The sequence below is a fragment of the Echinops telfairi genome, unplaced genomic scaffold (genome assembly GCF_000313985.2).
Source record: "Echinops telfairi isolate 266 unplaced genomic scaffold, ASM31398v2 ScPeMD7_7415;HRSCAF=8453, whole genome shotgun sequence".
Lineage (NCBI taxonomy): Eukaryota > Metazoa > Chordata > Mammalia > Afrosoricida > Tenrecidae > Echinops > Echinops telfairi.
This window is the reverse complement of record NW_022111315.1, coordinates 534952-550389: the sequence shown is the minus strand read 5'-3', so window position 1 is coordinate 550389 and position 15438 is coordinate 534952. Positions and strand designations below refer to the sequence as shown.

General features: G+C 49.5%; 1 protein-coding gene across 11 annotated transcripts in view; it reads left to right on the top strand.

The window, feature by feature from the left end:
* The window catches only part of MED12 (mediator complex subunit 12), a 26360-nt gene that overhangs the window by 8155 nt on the left and 2767 nt on the right, over window positions 1-15438 (top strand). Inside the window, exons 13-43 of one of the 11 annotated variants that reach the window (XM_045297021.1) lie at window positions 282-511; window positions 867-947; window positions 1078-1248; window positions 1455-1599; window positions 1766-1816; window positions 2111-2229; window positions 2443-2586; window positions 3031-3194; window positions 3403-3534; window positions 3946-4173; window positions 4362-4506; window positions 4678-4798; window positions 5225-5326; window positions 5429-5542; window positions 5790-5968; window positions 6150-6329; window positions 7347-7418; window positions 8006-8139; window positions 8306-8467; window positions 8692-8803; window positions 8979-9068; window positions 9561-9670; window positions 9897-10032; window positions 10289-10450; window positions 11278-11652; window positions 11881-12031; window positions 12160-12362; window positions 12530-12607; window positions 12699-12753; window positions 12829-12913; window positions 15274-15428. In XM_045297021.1, coding sequence (XP_045152956.1) covers window positions 282-511; window positions 867-947; window positions 1078-1248; window positions 1455-1599; window positions 1766-1816; window positions 2111-2229; window positions 2443-2586; window positions 3031-3194; window positions 3403-3534; window positions 3946-4173; window positions 4362-4506; window positions 4678-4798; window positions 5225-5326; window positions 5429-5542; window positions 5790-5968; window positions 6150-6329; window positions 7347-7418; window positions 8006-8139; window positions 8306-8467; window positions 8692-8803; window positions 8979-9068; window positions 9561-9670; window positions 9897-10032; window positions 10289-10450; window positions 11278-11652; window positions 11881-12031; window positions 12160-12362; window positions 12530-12607; window positions 12699-12753; window positions 12829-12913; window positions 15274-15428 — 4386 coding nt within the window. Of the gene's footprint in view, window positions 1-281; window positions 512-866; window positions 948-1077; window positions 1249-1454; window positions 1600-1765; window positions 1817-2110; window positions 2230-2442; window positions 2587-3030; window positions 3195-3402; window positions 3535-3945; window positions 4174-4361; window positions 4507-4677; window positions 4799-5224; window positions 5327-5416; window positions 5543-5789; window positions 5969-6125; window positions 6330-7346; window positions 7419-8005; window positions 8140-8305; window positions 8468-8691; window positions 8804-8978; window positions 9069-9560; window positions 9671-9896; window positions 10033-10288; window positions 10451-11277; window positions 11653-11880; window positions 12032-12159; window positions 12363-12529; window positions 12608-12698; window positions 12914-15273; window positions 15429-15438 lie in introns of all 11 variants that reach the window. The other 10 variants (XM_045297020.1, XM_045297014.1, XM_045297016.1 and 7 more) reach the window with 10 other exon arrangements.

Sequence of the window (15438 nt, the reverse complement as noted above, 5' to 3'; positions counted from 1 at the left end):
CCCCCGATAATTCTTGTTATTGACTATCTCAGGTACTCCAGGATCACTGTGCCTTAGGTGTACCCCTCTCTCCTTTTTAAAAAAATACTTTTATTGGGGGCTCATACTTCTCTTATCACAATCCATACATTCATCCCGTGGGTCGAGCACCTTTGCACATCTGCCGCCATCATCATTTTCTAAGCCTTCTCTTCCCACTTGTGCCCCTGGTATCAGCTCCCCATTTGTGTCCCTCTCTTTGACGCTCTCATAATTCTTCTTCCCTCTGCCCCTCCTTTCAGCGGACCCCCGAAGTGAGAGTGAGCGGGTTGAATTCTTTAACTTGGTACTGTTATTCTGTGAACTCATCCGACACGATGTATTCTCCCACAACATGTATACTTGTACCCTCATCTCCCGAGGGGATCTTGCCTTTGGAGCCCCTGGTCCCCGGCCTCCCTCTCCCTTTGATGACCCTGCTGATGATCCAGAGCGGAAGGAGGCTGAGGGCAGCAGCAGTAGCAAGCTTGAGGTGAGTGGGCAGTTCCTGGCATTAGATTGGGTCTTTGGGTATTCCCATCTTCATAGCACCTAGAGGCCTTGGTGAGTCTCTTTCACATAATGCTAAGGGCAGTATGTGCCTAGCGCTTTACAAAGCAACTTTCACGTCATTTATTTCATTTGATCCTCAACAACGTACTTTGGGAGGTCCTCACCCCCATTTTAAAGCTTAAAGGAACTGAGCCCTACACTGGTCACGGCCCCAGTCCAGATTCTGCACTTCTCCCAATATGATCTCTGCTGGCCATTTTCTCTGTTAACTTTCCTAAATGGTGGGGAACATTGCCTTAGAGCTACAGCAGTGCCCCTTGTGTTCTTGCTCTCAGGATCCAGGGCTCTCTGAATCTATGGACATTGACCCTAGTTCCAGTGTGCTCTTTGAAGACATGGAGAAGCCTGACTTCTCAGTAAGTGGAATCCTGAGTGTAGCGCCATCCACCCTCTTAGGTCTTCCCCTTATGCCGCTTTTGGGACTTTCTCTCTACCTCCATGTCCATTTTTCCTTCTAAATGCTCTTCTCTTTCACCATTCTCTTAGTTGTTCTCCCCTACTATGCCTTGTGAAGGGAAGGGTAGCCCATCCCCAGAGAAACCAGATGTTGACAAGGAAGTGAAGCCCCATCCCAAGGAGAAGATAGAAGGAACCCTGGGCATTCTTTACGACCAGCCACGACATGTGCAGTATGCCACACACTTTCCCATTCCCCAGGTACTGTTGATTAGCCAACACCTGGGATGGTCTACTCGTGAACCCAGATGTCTTTGCAAGGGATGTGGTGGGGAGCTGGAGGTGTTCTCAAGGGGGTGGGCACGTTGGGAAGGGTGGTGTGCATTGGGATGCTGAGGGGTGCGGGGCAATGTTAAACAGAGGGCAAGAGATGTGTACTGCAGTCTGATGGTGCTGCTGGGATGCAGGAGGAGTCTTGCAGCCATGAGTGCAACCAGCGGTTGGTCGTACTATTTGGGGTGGGAAAGCAGCGAGATGATGCCCGCCATGCCATCAAGAAAATTACCAAGGATATCCTGAAGGTCCTGAACCGCAAGGGGACAGCAGAAACTGGTGGGTTTGAAGCTCCTGAAACAGATCTCCCCCCAGGAATTACCCTAGTCAGTCTTCCCTTCCCCAGCATAGGGAATACCCAGTCATGTCCCAATGTCCTGTCTCTTGGAGTCTCCTGAGAGCGCTAGTCCTTTTGAAACTTCCCCCTCATTCCCCCCCTCTGCAGACCAGCTTGCTCCTATTGTGCCTCTGAATCCTGGAGACCTGACATTCTTAGGTACCTCACAGTAAGCCCCCTACTGCCCTTCCTCCATTTCCCCTCCCTCAACCTAGCACCTCCCTGTATGTATTCCTCTCAGGTCCACATCGGTTGTGGTCCTCTAAACCTTTGCTTCACTGTCCCCTTCATCCCTTCCCTGACCCTCCCTTCCATCCTCCCCTTTGTCCCTTCCTTCCTCTACCACTCCCTCCTCCCTCCTTCTCATAGCCTTCTCTCCTACCCTCCTCCCCACCCCCAGTGAACCAATTACTGTCTCTGGCCTGACTGCTTCCCTTTCAACTGTCCCCTCAGGTGGGGAGGATGGGCAGAAGCGGAGGCGCAACCGACCTGAAGCCTTCCCCACTGCTGAAGATATCTTTGCTAAGTTCCAGCACCTTTCCCATTATGACCAACACCAGGTCACGGCTCAGGTGTGAGCCTAAGTCCGGCCCCCTCCGGCCCCCTCACCACATTAGCTCTCTGCCCGACTTTCCTTCCTTTCCCTTTGAGCTGGTTTCCCCCTAGGCAAGCTGAACGTGCTGGTCTCATTCCCATTCACCACTATGCTTTCTTGTGTTTCTGGTGTTTCCCACCCCTTTTTACTCCTGTCCTTTTACCCACTTTTTACCCACTGCCCTTATCAGGTCTCCCGGAATGTTCTGGAGCAGATCACAAGCTTCGCCCTTGGCATGTCCTACCACTTGCCTTTGGTGCAGCATGTGCAGTTCATCTTCGATCTCATGGAGTACTCACTCAGCATCAGTGGCCTCATCGATTTTGCCATTCAGGTGGGGGAGTTGTGAGGAGATGAGGGTGGCAGAAGAGCTGGCGCTATATAAGGGTCATGAGGGTGGGTAGAGGCTCAAGTCAGGGTCTGCTGCTATGTGGATGGCAGAGAGACTAGCACAGGGTGGATGGAACACGAGCTAAGTCTGAAGAAATAGATTTCATTGCTCCTTGGGGAGGCTCAAAAGACAGATTGAAGCATTGGTCGCAGACCATCCCACTGTGGAGTGAATAGAACTATATCCGGGAGACTGGTTGGATCATTGCGCTAGCCTGTATCCCTAATAGCAAAAAGGACAGGGGCATGTGGCAACGAGAGCCTTTCTGTACGAAAGTGACTAGCAGGAAGGGGCTTAGGCCTGGCTTTGCGACTTGTTTTCTCACAAGAAGGGAGGTTATAACATGCGGGGCCTCTTCTTATATCGCACCACCTCCTACTCTGCTAGCTGCTGAATGAACTGAGTGTAGTTGAGGCTGAGCTGCTTCTCAAATCCTCGGATCTGGTGGGCAGCTACACAACCAGCCTGTGCCTGTGCATTGTGGCTGTCCTGCGGCACTATCATGCCTGCCTCATCCTCAATCAGGACCAGATGGCACAAGTCTTTGAGGGGTAAGCAAAGGCATCAACACATGAGGCTTTGGTGAATGCTGTTAGAAGAGGGCTGGGGAAATCATGTGGGGCTCTCTTGGTGGGGAAATGCATGCTACTCAAGTGGGAAAGGAATGGTATTACCAAGAGACTTTGTTTCAAGGGACTGTGGTGCCCCATCCCCCTGCACACCGTCTGCTAATCCCCCTGACCTTTCTCTGCGTGATAGGCTGTGCGGTGTAGTAAAGCACGGGATGAACCGGTCAGATGGCTCCTCTGCAGAACGCTGTATCCTAGCATATCTCTATGATTTGTACACCTCATGTAGCCACTTAAAGAGCAAATTTGGGGAGCTCTTCAGGTAAGAGAGGTGGACGGTAAGAGGTAGAGTGTGGGACCTGGTCCCGTCTCTTTCCCGTTACCAACACAGCTCAGGAGCCCAGCCCAGCCCGGGACCCTGCTCTCTATCCAGGGTCACTTATGGACTGTGTCCACCACGTGTTCTTGCCTTGGTGAGAATGGTCTGTGTTCTCAGCAACCTGGCCTCCAGCCCCTCTGTGGGGCCCCCATTCCTCCCCTATATCTCCCAAAGCCCGTGTTCGTGTTCTCACTTGGTTCTTCTGCCTGGTCTGCCTTGTCCTAGCCCTTTAGCCTGTCCCAGGGCCCCTTGTCCCTCACTTTTTCCTCTTTATTTTCCCCTTCCCTGGTCTCCCCTCACCCGCCACCTCACCAGAACTTTAACACTGCCATCTCCTTTCCCCTACCTCGGCAGTGACTTTTGCTCAAAGGTGAAAAACACCATCTACTGCAACGTGGAGCCGTCAGAATCAAATATGCGGTGGGCACCTGAGTTCATGATTGACACTCTGGAGAACCCTGCCGCCCACACCTTCACCTACACTGGTCTAGGCAAGAGTCTTAGTGAGAACCCTGCAAACCGCTACAGCTTTGTCTGTAATGCCCTTATGCACGTGTGTGTGGGGCACCACGATCCTGATAGGTATGTGATGTCCTGAATGCGGAATGGGCATCTGTACTACGCCTACCTGATCGTAGGAGGGATGAGATACCTAGGAAGTACTACATCCTTGATTGCTACAGGGGTGGCTGGAAGTAAAAAGTGAACCAGTGGGGGGGGGGGTATTGTGGATCATGGATTTCTTTAAGGCTGCTTGTCCTTGTCCCCAGGGTGAATGACATCGCAATCCTGTGTGCAGAGCTGACCGGCTATTGCAAGTCCTTGAGTGCTGAGTGGCTAGGAGTGCTGAAGGCCTTGTGCTGCTCCTCTAACAATGGCACTTGTGGTTTCAACGACCTCCTCTGTAACGTAGATGTGAGCCTGAGGGTGGAGTCTTGCTGGGAATGGGCCGTTACCTGGGTTGGACTCTGGTCCCGGTAATCCAGGGAGTAACGAGGCAGGGGCTTTGAGAGTGGAGACCTACAGCTTTGAGTAAGTGCCCCTTCTCTACCCTGACTCACCATGTCTGTCTGCTTTTTTCTCCAGGTCAGTGACCTGTCTTTTCATGACTCCTTGGCTACTTTTGTGGCCATCCTCATTGCTCGACAGTGTTTGCTCTTAGAAGATCTGATTCGCTGTGCTGCCATCCCGTCACTTCTTAATGCTGGTGAACAACCGAATCTGAACCACCACCACCACCCCACCCACCCCCGGTTTAACCGACCCCCAATTTCAATCCACACTTATGGCTTACTGTGGGAACCCCCACGGTCACTCCCTGACGCCCTAGTCACTGTGGGAACCCCCACGGTCACTCCCTGACGCCCTCACTGGAGGGCCTGCCCTTCTTTGAAGGGGCCTGCTTTTTTTCTAACCTGTGATTTGCAGCCTTGATCTTTCTTTTCTTTTTAACAGTTTTTTTTTATCCCTTGAGCCACTAGCCTTTCATTGTGTAAGAGTCCCGCGCTCTCTCCATCGTTGGTTTCTTTTGTCTCCTTTTACCTTACCCTTACTCCCTGATTATTCCCTCCACCCACAAACCTATATCCAGTACTTGTTTCATCCTTTCCAGATCAGCTGTTTTTCGTTTTAGCTTGTAGTGAACAGGACTCTGAGCCAGGAGCCCGGCTGACCTGCCGCATCCTCCTCCATCTGTTCAAGACACCACAACTCAACCCTTGCCAGTCTGATGGAAGTAAGTAACCTGAATCTGGACCAGCCAGCCCTAGAAAGTCTAGCTACCCCGCCCCCACTATTCCTATACTCTTGCTTCCCCTGACTTCAGCTCCCTCCCCAGATAAACCTACGGTAGGAATCCGCTCCTCCTGTGATCGCCACCTGCTGGCTGCCTCCCAGAACCGCATCGTAGATGGAGCTGTGTTTGCTGTTCTCAAGGCTGTGTTTGTACTTGGTATGGGGGTAGGAAGGGAGTGGTGCCAGAAGTATGTGTAAGGTAGGGTGCCACCTAAACTATAAAGGATAGTCTCCCTCCAAAAGATGGGCTCTCTGAACTTTGGAGAGGAGGGAAAGAAGGACAGTATATTTATGTCTCAGAGGAAAGGATTTGGGGTGTTTCTGCCTCTGTGAGTTTGGGTCAGGTCTCTACATGGCATTCTGATTCTGTCCTTCCCTCCTTATCTCCCACCTGTGAACCACAGGGGATGCTGAGCTGAAGGGTTCCGGCTTTACTGTGACAGGTGGAACGGAAGAACTTCCAGAGGAGGAGGGAGGAGGTGGCGGTGGTGGTAGTCGAAGGCAGGGGTGCCGCAACATCTCTGTGGAGACGGCCAGTCTGGATGTCTATGCCAAGTATGTGCTGCGCAGCATCTGCCAGCAGGTCAGTTTCACCTTCTCCCCGTACTTCCTAAATGCTTCTGTATAATATGTGCCTGTTTCCAGCTCGTGACCATGCCCAGTCCCCACTATAGATCATGTCCCTTCCCAACTCCTGATCCATATCCCTTATTCCTAACTCCCTCACTGGTTGCCCCCAGTCCCCTGATTATCAGCTTCCTCAGGAATGGGTAGGAGAACGTTGCCTTAAGTCGCTGTGTGAGGACAGCAATGACCTACAGGACCCGGTGTTGAGTAGTGCCCAGGCCCAGCGCCTCATGCAGCTCATCTGCTACCCACATCGATTGCTGGACAATGAGGATGGGGAAAACCCCCAGCGCCAACGCATTAAGCGTATTCTCCAGGTATGCCAGTGTGGTGGGAAGAAATAACAGACACCACGCCTGGAAGAAATACTGGGAACCTAGCGGAGAGAGAAAGAATGGAAAGGTTAAGTGAGAGGAAGATAAGCAGCCATGTGGGAGAATGAGCACTGGCTTCAGCATGAGCTAAGAAGTAAATTCAGTGTGGTCTGTATGCAATAGGAGAACCTTCTGTGAGAGCGCAGCTATCTGGAGTGAAAGTAGCTTATCAGTGGGAGCCATCGTATCTGGGAAACATCGGGGTTTTTTTCACTTTGTGTATTTGGCATTTTGCTCATGTCCTGGTAACTGAATAGTTACCAGGTGCTAGGTGCTTTCCATGCCTTTTAATTACTCTTTACAGTCTTATGAGTTAGCTATGGATATCTCTGTTTGACTGGTGCGAAAACAGCCTTGAAAAATCTCAATAATTTTCACAAGGTAGCACAGTAAATTTAGAGTCATTGTGTGAACTCTGACAGCCCTGTCCCCTTTTCATTTTGTCACACTGCTTCAGAGACTCAGATGACAAGAGGGTAGAAAAATAAAGCCATTGAGGGAAAGCTAAAGGACTGGAGTCTCTTCTGCTCAGAGGAGATAAGGCTGAGGGAAATGGGGGAAAAAGCTTGGTGAGCAGTAGTCTTCAGGTCTGTAAAGAACATTAAGAGATTGTGAGCAGCTGATCTCATATAAGAGAAGTGGCCTTTACATTTAATATTGAGGATGTAGGCTAAACATTAAGCAGAACTTCCTAATGCTGAGGGTTGTTGGGCTCTGAAAAAAAGAAACGACAGAAAGGTGGGATAACTTTGCTGAATCTTCTGTAAAATCTGATAGATTTTTCAACCATTTTAGATTATTTAAATGTTGTCTTCCCTAAAGTTGGGGGAATGGAGATCCCATTTAGACCTCGAGGAGTCTGTGTATTGAGCTTGTAAGAGATCTTGAATTAGCCATAGGATAAAGGGTGGCTGGGGGTGACACACGGATGTCTAGCTGGGACTGGGGCCTTTGTTACAGAACCTGGACCAGTGGACCATGCGCCAGTCTTCCTTGGAGCTGCAGCTTATGATCAAGCAGACCCCTAACAATGTGAGTCATGCCTGGAGCCTCCCTTTCCCATGCCCGCTTTCAGCTTCATGTGTTAACGAGGTTGGCCACCATAGAAGAGCGTAGACCATACCCTTGAATTCATGGAGATAGGAAGAGGCAGGGGGGGAGGAAATGAGGAGCTGGTATCAAGGGCTCAAGTAGAAAGCAAATGTTTTGAGAATGATGATGGCAGAAAATGTACAAATGTGCTTCACACACACACACAAGAGTTGTAGGAGCCCCCAATAAAATGATTTTTTTAAAAAGAAGGGGCAGGAAGATGGCAAATGTGTGGGCCAATGATAAGGGAAATAGATTGAAAGTTTGAGGCTCTGAACTATGGGGAAGGGTGGCTTTTTCTGTGACAAAAAAAATGTAAGGAGGTTTGTAAAGCAGAAGACAGTGGGGAGATGGAGAAAGAGGAGGTGCTAAAAGAGCCTAGCTCTGAGCAGTTATGTCTCTACTCTGTCATAAATCTTCGTAGATGCCTTCCTTCCCCCTCACTTCCTATCTCTCCTACCATCTGTTCTCTTTCACCCTCAGCTACCTATTTAGCACCCCTGTGCCATGCCTTTCTTCCTCCCCAGGAGATGAACTCGCTCTTAGAGAACATTGCCAAAGCTACAATTGAGGTTTTCCAACAGTCAGCAGAAACAGGGTCATCTTCGGGAAGTGCCGCAAGCAACATGTCCAGCAGCAGCAAGAGCAAGCCTGTGCTCAGGTTGGGCAGAAATGTATTTGGACTCATCCCCTCTGAGTTTCCTAGTAGCATGAATGAATTCAGCTACATAGAGAGTCTGGACATGTCCATCAGGGAAAGGAGGGAGAATTGTTTTAACCACCTCTGGCGCCACCATATAACTCTGTGTACTTCATTTGTCCCTCAGTTCCCTGGAACGCTCTGGTGTTTGGCTGGTGGCTCCCCTCATTGCTAAATTGCCCACCTCAGTCCAGGGGCATGTGTTGAAGGCTGCGGGGGAAGAATTGGAGAAGGGTCAGCACCTGGGTTCTTCTTCCCGCAAAGAACGGGATCGGCAAAAGCAAAAGAGGTAAAGGGACTAGAAACTGAGTTGAGGAGAGGAGGCAAGACCAGAGAACGAGAAATATTGGAACTGAGGAATGAGAATAATAATAATAATAGTATTTTAGAGGATCAATATGGGCATGGTGAGCAAGATCCTAGTAGTAGTGTCTGGGGCTGGGAAGAATGAAGTTTGGAAGTCTCTATGCCTGTTCCCCAGTTGCTTTGCTTTGCTTTGCTTTCTGTCTCTAGCATGTCCTTATTGAGCCAGCAGCCCTTCTTATCCCTGGTGCTGACTTGTCTAAAAGGACAGGATGAGCAACGTGAAGGACTCCTTACCTCCCTCTACAGCCAGGTGCACCAGGTACAGGACTGGGCCATGGAGGTGGGCAGGAGGGCAGAGAAGGATGAGGCTTATCGTGTACCCTGGACGTACTGGGTACTTTGGGATGGAAATGAGAAGATCCCTGAACGGTAGGGTTGGTTGGTTTTTCTTACATTTTTATTTCTTTATAGTATTATACTTGTTTCTATCCTAGATTGTGAATAATTGGCGAGATGACCAGTACTTAGATGATTGCAAACCAAAGCAGTTAATGCATGAGGCACTCAAACTGCGGCTCAACCTGGTGAGAGGGGTTGTTGGAAAGAAGAAGGCATGAGGCAGGGCCAGAAGTGCAGAGTAAAGAAGCCTCCCCAGCCTGGAGGAGTGAAGACAGAGGCTATAGTCCAGAATCAGCTCAGCTCTTCCGAAGGCTGCAGGGCCTACAGTGGTTAAAGGAACTCAGTCTTTGTGGTCAAGGTCCAATTGCGTGTGTACCTTGGACCCTGACAGGGATTTGCCTTAGTGGTCCGATTCTGCCTTGTACCTAGAAACATAAACATTTTAAACTCGAATGGGATCCTAGAAGTCATTTAGCCCAATTCCCATCATTTTATATAGAGGGGGAAACTGAGATCTAGAAATGTCAAGAATTGAGTTATTAGCCTGAGATCATATGGCAGGTCAAAGACAGAACCAGAACATGACCTCAGGTGCCCTAACTCGACTCGGGTTCTGATTGTTTCCTTGCTGGATTTTGCTCCTGAGCCATCTGACTGACTTGCTGTGGTTCTGACAGGTAGGGGGCATGTTTGACACAGTGCAGCGCAGCACCCAGCAGACAACAGAGTGGGCTGTCCTCCTGCTAGAGATCATCATCAGTGGCACCGTCGACATGCAGTCCAACAAGTAAAGCATCCCCACCCCTCCCTTCCGTTCCCCCGGTGCCCGCCCCAGGCATACGTCCACTGAGACTGGTATGGGTGTGAAGACTATGGACCGTGGTCCTAGGTACTCCCTATTTTGATACCTTTCCATTGACTGACTAAGGACCTCTCCCTGTGTGTATCCCATTTTGATGCCTTTTTCTATCATAACCTCTTCTCGGTGTTGACTCCCTGCCTTCCCATCACAGTGAGCTCTTCACTACAGTATTGGACATGCTGAGTGTACTCATCAATGGGACACTGGCTGCTGACATGTCTAGTATCTCTCAAGGCAGCATGGAGGAAAACAAACGTGCTTATATGAACCTGGTGAAGAAGCTGCAGGTGAGCAGAGGAGGTGGGGGCTAGGCTTTGGGGGGACTGGACTCTTGGCTCCCTCTCCCTTGACTGCACATCTGCTAGTCAACCTCAAAGATTTCTTTCTGGTCTCTACCCTTCCATGATATCTCCCCACCCCCCTTGTCATTCAGAGGGTTTACTAAGTGTCTTCTCTGTGCCAGGTTCTGTGGTCTCCCCTGAGATTTCCTGTCCCTCTTATTTCATATGCCTGAACTCTTGTCCCCTCTTCCTGTGCCTGTAGAAGGAGTTGGGGGAACGCCAGTCGGACAGTCTGGAAAAGGTTCGCCAGCTGCTACCATTGCCTAAGCAGACACGAGATGTCATCACATGTGAGCCACAGGGCTCCCTTATTGACACCAAGGGCAACAAGATTGCTGGCTTTGATTCCATCTTCAAGAAAGAGGCACGTTCCATCGTTTTCCTACCTCTAGCCCCCTACCTTGTTTCTTCTTTGAGCAAGAGCCTTCCCTATAGTGTCTTCTGAACTATAATGCATGCATCAGGCTAGGGAGTCTATTGGACTTGCTGCTAAAAACTGCCTTTGAGGGTTTGACCTAATCAATTAATGTTCCTGCTATTTCCTGTCCTCAGCTTTAGAGCCTCACCCTCTCTCCTTGGTCTCTCCCTTCATCCCCGCCTACTTTTTAATAGTACCCCACTTTCCCTGCCCTATCCTACCCTTCCCCTGCATACCCCCTGCTCCCATCTGCCTGCCCGATAGCCCATATCTCTTTTATTCCTGTATTACTCCAACCCCAGCCCTACCCATCTCTCTGCGCTCTTTCTGTTTCTCTCTCTCTTTTTAGTTGCAGTATTTCTTAAATGACCATAATAATTGTGTATAGTTGAAAGAGGGGGTTTACATCTAAATTCCAAGCTCATCGGTCTTCTCTTCCTCTCTCATATGTCTATATCGATGTTTCTCTTTCCGGATGCCGCTGTCTTTCTCTCTTTCTGCTTCTTCCCCTGGCTTTACCTCTCCCTTGACTCCATCTTTCCCCTCCAACCCGTCCTCCACTGCTCCACCCGCCCCCCCCCCTGCCTGTTAGTTTTCTCCGGTGTGTGTCAGTGTGTGCGTCTGTCTGTGTCTGCCTCTCACCGTTTCCCCTGAGTCCACCTATGACTTTTTCCGTTCTTTCGTTGTCAACAGATACTTTACTCTCTTAAGTTTTCAAGGTCGCTTCCGTTTTCCAAGTCTCAACAGCTCTTGTTTCTCACTTTCTGGAGCAGGGTCTACAGGTTTCCACCAAACAAAAGCTCTCTCCCTGGGATCTTTTTGAGGGATTGAAGCCGTCAGCACCCCTCTCTTGGGGCTGGTTTGGAACGGTCCGGGTCGACCGGCGAGTTGCTCGAGGAGAAGAGCAGCAACGGCTGCTGCTCTATCACACCCACTTGAGACCCCGACCCCGGGCCTATTATCTGGAGCCATTGCCTCTGCCGCCAGAAGATGAGGAACCCCCTGCTCCCACACTCTTGGAACCTGAGAAAAAGGCTCCAGAGCCCCCTAAAACTGACAAACCTGGCGCCGCTCCACCCACGACTGAGGAACGCAAGAAGAAATCCACCAAAGGCAAGAAACGTAGCCAGCCAGCCCCCAAGACAGAGGTTAGTGCCTCCAACTATTGAAGTTTTTCCCATCTCTTTTTCTTCCTGATTATTTTCAGTTTCTGGTCTGTGGAAGTGGTGGTGGTGGTGGGGTGGGGGTGGGGGAGATACAGAGTAATAATAAAAATTAACCAGATGAATCCAGCTGCTCTTCACCCCACTTACCCCACTTCACCCTACCCCATGGAGCCACCACCTCCTCACCTTCTCCCTTTGCCATTCGTACAGGACTATGGCATGGGCCCATGTCGGAGTGGCCCCTATGGTGTGGCAGTGCCCGCAGACCTCCTACATCACCCCGCTTCTGGCTCTATATCCCATCTTAGCTACAGGCAGGGTCCCATAGGCCTGTATACCCAAAACCAGCCACTTCCTGCAGGTGAGTGCCAGCTGCTTCGAATGACTGCGTTACCTGAACATTCCCCCCACTCAGGGGAAGAGCTGTGGGTGAGTAAGTCACTGAGCAAGGGATGAAAAGATGAGAAGTCCACCTACTTTCCTTTCCAGGTGGCCCTCGGGTGGACCCATACCGCCCTGTGCGATTACCAATGCAGAAGTTGCCAGCCCGACCAACTTACCCTGGAGTGCTGCCTACAGCCATGCCTGGTGTCGTGGGATTAGATCCCTCTTATAAGGCTTCCGTGTACCGACAGCAACAACCTACAGTGCCTCAAGGACAGCGCCTCCGCCAACAACTCCAGGCAAAGATAGTGAGAGGGGCAGTAAGGAGGGCTATCAGAGAGAGGGGCTTTTTAGTGTCGCAGGACTGAGGAAACACGTGGGATCTTCACAAGGACCCGCAGGGCAGGAGATGCAAGAACTGAGTTGGGGGAAAGTGTTTTCCTGAGTTTGAGTGTCTCCCCTTTTTTCCCTCTAGCAGAGTCAGGGGATGTTGGGACAGTCATCTGTCCATCAGATGACTCCCGGCTCTTCCTATGGCTTGCAGACCTCCCAGGTAAGGGCAGAGGGTTCTAAGAGTCAGAGAGAGTGAGGCAGGCTGATCCAAGCACTCGTGGATATGACTCTTTGCTCTCTTTTTCCTCCAGGGCTACACTCCTTATAGTTCTCATGTGGGATTACAACAACACGCAGGCCCCGCAGGTACCATGGTGCCCCCCAGCTACTCCAGTCAGCCTTATCAGAGCACCCATCCTTCTACCAACCCTACTCTTGTAGATCCTACTCGCCACCTGCAACAACGGCCCAGTGGCTATGTGCACCAGCAGGCCCCAACCTATGGACATGGACTGGCCACTCAAAGGTACCCAAAAGTAGTGCTGGGTTTGGAAGTGACCCCAAAGTGTAAAGGGGAGGGAGGGAACATTTCACTTGGGAAAACCTGTGTCTGAAGGTGATGGGACTGGTGAGAACCTTTTGAGCTACTGAGAACATTCATCTTGAGCCACACATCCAGGTAGCTACCTGTAAAATGCTGGAGCTGGAAGGGCCATGGAGACCAATAGTCACAGCCTACTTCCTGACACTGCTTTGAGGCCCTGAGAGGGGCAATGATTTCCATAACTATGGCAAAATATCTGAAGCTCATCGAGGGAATACATGATAAGGAAGTATAAAACCATTCTTTGAACAATTTAACACTAGAATGGAGTAATACATTTTCCCACCATGATGATTGTAAGTCAAGTATTAGCGTAGGCATTGTAATCCTTCTAGGCTCTGCGTTTGGGATTTAGAACACTGGGAGACGGGTCAGAGGAGAGTCCTTTATGTGGAAGTGTTGATGAGCTATCCACTGTGTGGCCAGGACTCAGGTAGAGTAAGGAAAGAGATCAAAAAGTAAAAGACAAAGTGCTTTACCACAAAGAACATCTCACATAACTGGAGAGATGAGACTCACAGGGAAAAGCATTTCGCTAACAGCAAGCATCATAAGAGTCTGTAATCAAGTGCGTAAGTTGTGTGCTTTAGAATAAATGGGAATCCAGAAAAGGCATGGGATGATATGTATGGGCCTGAGTCATGGGACAGTGTTTTAAGAAGGAAGTTTGTCTTAAGTTAGCCGTTGAAGGATAGCTGTATTTTGGATTTCTAGAGAGAAGGTGATGGAGGAGCATTCCCAATAGAGGACATGGCAGGATCAAAAACATGGGGACAGAAATAATTCTGGGGCACAGGAAAGATGAGCTTGGATGGAGTGTAAAACTTGTGCCAGGAAAGTAGTAGGGGATAGGATAGATGTGGGCAAGTTAGTAGAGGGCCTTGAATGCTCAGCTGTAGAATTGAAACACAATCCCACAGCAATAAGATGAGTTGGGCATATTGGAAAGATTAATATGGAAATACTGGATGGGTTGTGTAGTGGAAAGGACAAGGAGAAGACTTGAGATTGAGATCCCAGCTCGTAGACTGTTACAGTAATTAATGTACTGATTGGGGTAGGGAGGGGGTAGGTAGAGAACTGAAATTTAAGATTACCCCCCCCCAAAGGTTATTGGGAGTGGGAGAAGAAAAAGCAAAGCTTCATTGACTATGTAGAGCAGTGGTTCTCAACCTTGTGAATGCCGCGACCCTTTAATACAGTTCCTCATGTTGTGGTGACCTCCCAACCATAACATTATTTTCGTTGCTACTTCATAACTATAATTTTGCTAATGTGATGAACCAGGCGAGCCCTAGGAAAGGGTCGTTTGACCCCCAAAGGGACCTCGACCCACAGGTTGAGAACTGCTGATGTAGAAATGCGTATCATGTGCTACGCAGGAGCCCTGGTGGTGTAGTGGTTACATGTTGGTCTGCAATCCGCATGGTGGGTAGGTTTGAAACCACTGCAGCTCTGCAGGAGAAAGAATGGGCTTTCTACTCTCAGAAACAGTTATAATCTCAGAAACCCACAGGGGGTCACTATGAGTCGGCATGGATGCCATGGCAGGGAGTTGAGAGTTGTTTTTTTATGTGCTAAAGGAGCCCTGGCAGTGTTGTCAGGTTGGTGTTAGATTGCTAACCACAGAGTAGCGGTTTAAACCCACCAGCCATTCCTCGGGAGAAAGAAGCTCTCTGCTCCCATGAAGATTACAGCCTTGGAAGCCTTATGTAAAGAATCGCTGTGAGTGTGAATGAACTTGATGACAGGGGGTTTGAGGGGTTTTGTTTTGTTTTGTTTTGTTTTCTGTTTTCCTTGGGGCTCATGTGCTAAGGACCCCTGATTAAACTACTAACCATCAGGTTGGTGATTGAAACTCACCAGCTGCTGCTGGGAGAGAAGGCTATCAGCTCCCGTATAGATTACAGCCTCAGGCATCCTACATTAGGGTCACTATGAGTCAGAGTCATATCGATAGCAATGGATTTCTGTTTTACTTTTGATTTTGGATCATGTGCTAAGACTGTTTTTCATTTGGATAAGAGAAAAATAGCTAGAACTAGGGGAATGTCCTAATCATTAAAGTTAGGAAATACTAAAATGGGGTATTATCATGTCCCTTATTCTGCAACTTAGAAATCTATCAGAACCCCATAGTCCTCTTCTGATTGGTGATAAGAGGAATGGGTGAAATGACACGTAATGTTTTTTGCAGCTTAGAGACCCAAGCTTTATATTACCTTCCCCCACCCCACAAACACATTCCTGATACTTAGACATTGTACCACTTGTCTTTGCAGATTTTCACACCAGACACTGCAACAAACACCCATGATAGGTACCATGGCTCCACTGAGTGCCCAGGGAGTCCAAGCAGGCGTCCGGTCAACTGCCATCTTGCCTGAGCAGCAACAGCAGCAGCAGCAACAACAGCAGCAGCAGCAGCAGCAGCAACAACAACAGTA